Source organism: Sinocyclocheilus anshuiensis, unplaced genomic scaffold, assembly GCF_001515605.1.
Source record: "Sinocyclocheilus anshuiensis isolate Anshui unplaced genomic scaffold, SAMN03320099.WGS_v1.1 scaffold80, whole genome shotgun sequence".
Classification (NCBI taxonomy): domain Eukaryota; kingdom Metazoa; phylum Chordata; class Actinopteri; order Cypriniformes; family Cyprinidae; genus Sinocyclocheilus; species Sinocyclocheilus anshuiensis.
In genome coordinates this window covers 224,370-230,800 of record NW_015554102.1, presented here as the reverse complement: position 1 = coordinate 230,800, position 6,431 = coordinate 224,370, and the positions used below count along the sequence as shown (strand labels likewise).

General features: G+C 33.9%; 1 protein-coding gene across 1 annotated transcript; it reads left to right on the top strand.

Annotated features, from left to right (window-relative positions):
* LOC107669619 (tetraspanin-3-like) lies at nt 1-4,209 on the top strand. The gene is made up of 7 exons (XM_016461927.1): nt 1-103; nt 1,695-1,886; nt 2,066-2,140; nt 2,228-2,323; nt 2,448-2,597; nt 2,935-3,018; nt 3,104-4,209. Exons 1-7 carry the CDS (start codon nt 44-46, stop codon nt 3,176-3,178), a joined length of 732 nt encoding a protein of 243 aa, XP_016317413.1. The 5' UTR covers nt 1-43; the 3' UTR covers nt 3,179-4,209.
* The last annotated feature ends 2,222 nt before the right edge of the window (nt 4,210-6,431 follow it).

Genomic DNA, 6,431 nt, shown 5'->3' with positions numbered 1-6,431 from the left:
ATCCGAAACATTCACAGTTTGGGTCCATCACTCAGCAGCAGACATGGATTGCGGAATTCTAACATCGAAAACCGTTCTTTTATTTCTCAGTTTAACATTTTGGGTAAGTTTGTGTTGTTCGTTTTAACATAATTTCTGTTGTATGTTGTTATAGAAAGATATAAATGTACCCTAAGAGGTTTACAAACCCATACTGTTGTTTTTGCTGTTAGTTGATTACTATTTGTAGGAAGAAGGGTCTTTTATAAGCATCACAATAGTCTGTATTCATCCAGAGGTTGTTCCCCTCCTCCAGACACTAAATGAATGTTTAGTCAGAGTAACTTGCTTCTGACAGCGAGCTCTTCTCTAAAATGTAATTTAATTTAGGGTGAGTCGTTTGTTTACTCTTTGTTTATACACTTAAGAAAACCATATGAACGAGCTTGTGTTGTTTGCAGCCTTTAAAGGTATTCACACTTGTTTACATCAGAGTTTATGTAACTGCCAGAGCTTCTAATTTATAAAAACTTTTACAAAATAAAAATAAGATTTTTTTCTGTGTCATAATGTAGGCCTAGTCATCTAATTTGGCTTAGTGTAGCATACTCATTTTAGGCTTAAATGGGCAGGAAAGGGAGTTCTGTAAAAAAAAAAACATGACTTTTAACTCTTCTGCATAGCCATTTTAATATTTTCCTCTACATCTAGCCATTGTTAAAATTCACAGAAATCAAGACACTTTTTTTTTAAGGTTAAGGCCTTTAGGGGCCCTGTTGTTCCTGCCCTTTTGGACATCATGCACTTGTGGTTTTGTGGTTTTGTGCTTTATTTCTTTCTCTAACAATACTGCAGTAAGTAACGAAATCTGGAACTGAACTCTCTTATTGTATCATCTTTGTCTTGTGGAAAGCTGATGTATTGCCGTTGTCATGTGTACCTTCATGCCTCAAGGGTTTCTGTTTTGCTGTGCTGCTTCTGCTCAAGCTGAGGCACAAGACTAGCGTTCCAGGAACGATTAGAGGGCAGGAGAAGGTTACTCATAGTCTCGTGACTGTGCATTGTGACTGACTACTGAAGAAACAGATCATGCGCTAGCGAGTCATACATACATCACCAAGAATTCCAAAGTGTACTTGTTATGAAATGACACCTTATAACATCATGTGAGAGATGATGAATGTATTGTTATTATGGAAGTGAACTGGAAATTCAGAGAAGCATGTTACTTTGTGATGCTTTCTCATTTCAACAATCTTAAAAAAAAAAAAAAAAACCTTTAAAATGTTTTTGCCAAATAGTTTGATTTTCAAAAAAGAATGTCAAAAAAGTAAACCTTTCTTGAAAATTATATGCATTTAATAACTGTTTTTTTTTGTACACGCAAGTAAATGTTTAGTTAGTTTACTGGTTGAGCACCACTGCTTTAAAATGTCATGTTGTGTAGTGGAAGTAAAAACTAATAACATATGTTGTTCTTCTTACAAAGGAAATACATGCGAGTGTACACGTCTTAATCATTATTTTTCTTTTTTTTCCCCTTACAAATGACATGAAATAATAAAAACTGAAATAATGTTTTCGGGGAGTTGCCCCACATGACTTTAACTAACCTTACCTTTTAATAAAGTTTTTTTTGGAACAAATAAATAAATCTGAGGATCATGTCTGTGACCCACCTGTTGTTTTTTTTTTTGTTTTGTTTTTTTCTCCAGGCTGCTGGAGCGGCCCTCGCGTATGTTGGCTCTTATGTGATAAAGAGCTACAACAGCTTTGAAGACTTTGTGTCTGATAAGTACTCTGTCATCCCAGCAGCCATTATAATCGGTGTGGCTGTGGTCATGTTTGTCATCGGGATCGTTGGCTGCTGTGCAACTCTGAGGGAGTCCAAAATCGGTTTAGGCTTTGTAAGTATGGGCCATCTGTCTGTGTACCTTTTATGCCTAAAGCCTTTGTTTCAGTTTATTTAATCGAAAATAAAAAGTAGGGACCATATGGTGGTTTCTATTCCTTCTTGAAAGCTTCTGGGGTAGTACTCGTTTCATCATTTTTAATATTGTATACTTTTCTCTGAATTTGCATTTAGTTTCTTATCATCATCATGATAATCTTCGCAGCTGAGGTGACCGCTTTTGTGTTTGGCTTCATCTACAGGGGAAGAGTAAGTAATTCTTAGATAAATAATGAATAATATGTACAATCTGTAGAAATATAAATAATTGGAAATTGTTTCTTATGATGTTTACAGATTAAGGGTGACCTAGAAAAGTCAATGAACAGCGTCTTTCAAAAGTATGACGGTGTGAACACTGAAGCCCATGCAGTGGATTACTTGCAATCTCAAGTAAGGCTGAAAGGTTCATTCATATCGTTTTTGGTTGCACAGGAAATGACAGACGCAATAGATGCATGAAGGATTCTCATTCTCTTTATTCTCGCCTCGTCCTTCTTTACTTTTACATTTCCAGTTGGAGTGCTGTGGGGTGAATAACATCACAGACTGGACTGCAATACCATGGTATGGCCAGCATAACAACTCTGTGCCACATTCCTGCTGCAAAGCAATTGCTACACAATGCACTGGCCAACTCACCCGACTAGATCTTCTGAACACACAGGTTTGACATCTGATGTTGTGCATTATTTTATTCAGTTATTTTTGTATTATTTATATGCTATTGTAGTATTTTATATTTTGAATTGGCTTTTATTTTTATATTTTCAGTTCACTTTTAATTTTAGTTTGTTGTTGTTTTTTTTAGCTATTTTTTTATTTCACTTTTTGGAATTTTAGTACTTAAACTTATTTTCATTTAATACTTTAATTTTCATTGTTTGTTTTACAAGTTTTTTTAGTTACAACACTTGTATTTAGATCAGCATATTATATTAAAATTATGTAATTTGTGTTTTTGTGGGGGAAACAAAAACCTCTGTACTCTGTTGTTCTTACAGGGATGTGAAGCTAAACTGGAGCAGATGCTTCAGGATGTGCTTAGTTATGCAATGTTGGTCATCCTGGGATTTGCCATCATTAAGGTACATCAGCTCATTTTAGCCTCATCTTCATCCTTGTTTATCAGACAATGAATTTTCAGCAACTTGTTTTGTGGGTCTTTTTCAGCTGTTTGGGATGCTCAGCATCTGTGTCATTACCTGCAGAAGCAAGAAGAATGACTATAAGCGTCTGTACGCGTGATAGTAAAATCTCCTGAATCCCTCTCTTGGGACAGTCTCTACAGTCTCAATACTGTGCAGCTAAACACAGCCTCACTGGCACCATAAACATCAGTGGTTTGAAGGTGTGGCAGTATTCCAAACATGTAGCCTTTTGGTTTGAATTTGAAAGTGCAACTTGAACTTGAAGCAATGCTGACAGGAACCACACAGGTGTGTGGTCAGAAAAACACTGAACATTATCAAATGATCAAAGAGGTGTCTGTAAACCATGTGACATTCTTAGTTTTGACTATTAACGTTTTCCTGCCTAACAGGTTTATGCTAGCCCTTGACAAATACTGTATGTCTATGTCTCCAACCCCACAAAAGTACTAGAAAATGTTATATAGCAGTACTTCACCAAATGTGTTTAAAATGTAGATCAAACGTTAGAGTTGATAGATGCACTTCATTTTTGAGGATTTTATGTTTCTGTGGGCTTTAGTTTCTACGTTACATTCAGTGTTTGTTTTTTTGTTTTTTTCAGTGCTACTGTCCAAATGATATCTGTCTTATAGTTGTCTGTTTACATGCAGTGTATTTTTTTTTTCTGCTGTTCAAATTATATCTTGTCTTATAGTTGTCTGTTTATTATATTCATTAAAATGATTTAGCACAACAGAAGGATTAAATTATGGAAATAAACTGGTCTGAGTGTATTTCTGCATTTTTCTAGATTAACAAAATGCATGTACATAATTATCCTCAACTGACTGTTGTTCATCAACACCATTTCTGAGGAAATACACGTGATTTTAGATAAATTGTGGGCGTACACTTCACTTGTTATCTGTCTCACACTGACACATTTGTGACGATATTGCTCATGAAAGTAAGCCCTGAAATGTAATGAGAAATGCTCTGTTGGCCCACTTTTTTTTCTTTTCTTTTTTTGCAAACAACACAAAATGTATTGAATCCCTGAATTGTGGAAACCATCTTGACACCCTTAAAATGAACAAACTGTCCCTTACTTTGTAGTGTTACGCAGTGTTTTCAAATATTCACCTTCACTTTAAGTGGAATGTAATGAATAAACAATTCAGTGTTTACAATACTATAAAATGTTCTTCATATGTAGAGAGAAAAATCCGTTAACACCATATAATTACAGCACTAATTTGAATATACTTATATTCAGCTTTGTCAGTTTTTAATTGGAGAAAACCCGAAAAGAACGAGACAAGACCTGCTGAATTTAGTGGTTTATAAATATAGTATACGATACGATACACGTGAATAAAACTTATTTTGTTAAACAAATTAAAGTTAAACATACTAATATGAGTGTCTGATTCTAAATGATTTACATTTGTAACCATTAGAGGTCGCTGCAAGCTAAAGGGGGGAAAAACCTGGCTAAATCTTTCAGAGGACCCAAATTCCCAAAGTCCCTTTAAGACTATTAGGTATTCTATAGTCTTTGATATGGCATGGCGGTTGAATTATTTTTACTTTGAATAAAAGCATAAATATAATCTAACAATATAAATGATCAATGATAGGCATATGCATAATTTAAGTGGAAGTAATTAAACACAACATACTGCCTTGGTTATTTATATACATATATATATTTTTTTTTTTTTCAGACATGTACGCACTGCTACATGTGTATCTGTATACATATTTTTTGCCCTCTCACTCTCACAGAGCTGACTCAGGTGTTTGGACAGAGGAAATGTAGACGAGCTCTTCATTTATCTAATTTCCTCCTCTCACCACAACAACCTGACCTCAGTCAGGATGAAGCATTTGGAGGGCAGCCAAACACACTGTCTCTCCCCGCTGAGGAATCCAAAGATACTGCATCTCTGCACTGCCGGAACCGAGGTGCTCATTTTGTTTCCAGGAACTGCTGTACTTTTTGTCAGTAGTGGGAGGTCTTTAAGCATTTATCAAGGAGCTGAAGGCACATAAAGAGAATGAGGGCGAGAGAAGTGAGAGTGTGCAAGTACAAAACAAAGCAGCAGAGCTCGAGACCTAATCACAGACATCTCGGTTCACTTTATCATGAGAAAAAAGATAAATGGTGATCAGAATGATTTGAAAACTATTCTGACACACATTTCATCGATGCTAGCAGCATGCTACCGTAGCTGAGAGCTAGAAAATAAATTGATGCATCGTTTTCAGGAAATGACGGCGTGAGTTACTACAATATTTGTTGATAGTTATTCATTTGAAAGGAAATAATATTTAAATAAACAGTTGAATGTTTAACATTATTTAAGGAAATTACATCAGTCTTTTTAATCACAGTATTTCAGTAAGCTACACACACACACACACACACACAGTGGGTTTCCATGTTTTATGGGGACATTTCATAGGCGTAATGGTTTTTATACTGTACAAACTGTATCACCCTACACCTAAACCTACCCCTTACAGGAAACTTTGTGCATTTTTAGATTTTCAAAAACTTCATTCTGTATGATTTATGATTTTGTCCCCATAATGTAGGGTTTACCAGGACCACACACAGAGAGAGAGAGAGAGAGAGAGAGAGAGAGAGACATTGAAATCATATATAGTAATGTAACAAAGTTAACCAATTACGTTTCACTGTATAAAAAGTTTTTGTTTACATTATATATGTGTGTGTATACTGTGTATATTTATTATGTATATATAAAAACACACACATACAGCATATATATATTGAAAATATTTACATAAATTATATCATATATATATTTAATATATAAACGTTACGTAACATATTTTTCTTAAATATATGTACATGTGTGTGAATTTATATATACATACTAAATATACATAGTACACACATATATATTACGTAAACATATATATATATTATATGTAAACAAAGATATATTAATCGCGATTAATCGCTTGACAGCACTAATATATATATATATATATATATATATATAAAATATATATAAAATCTTTATATTATTTTTATATTATAAATGTATTGATTATACAAATAATATAAATATAAGTGAAATTGCACGTACTGTCTTGTCAGCCTAGTAATGTAATAAAGTTTGTTTTACTGTATTTATTGTTTTTGAAAATTTTACAGTGTACAAACTTTGCAATGAAATAGCCTACAAATAAAAAAAAAAAATTTTCAATATACAGACAAAAAGGACCGCATTTAAGTGTCTGCACCTAGTAATATTTTTATCAATAAAAATTAACTTTGAAAAATAGTGAGTCCGTGGAGTGAAGCACTTAGATGTCACAAACAGATGCCCTGA

Excerpts from the sequence above, each read along its gene's own strand:
- LOC107669619 (XM_016461927.1), top strand. The coding sequence starts at position 44 with ATGGATTGCGGAATTCTAACATCGAAAACCGTTCTTTTATTTCTCAGT. Across the intron at positions 1,887-2,065 it reads CCAAAATCGGTTTAGGCTTT|TTTCTTATCATCATCATGAT; the intron begins GTAAGTATGGGC and ends ATTTGCATTTAG. Across the intron at positions 2,598-2,934 it reads TAGATCTTCTGAACACACAG|GGATGTGAAGCTAAACTGGA; the intron begins GTTTGACATCTG and ends TTGTTCTTACAG.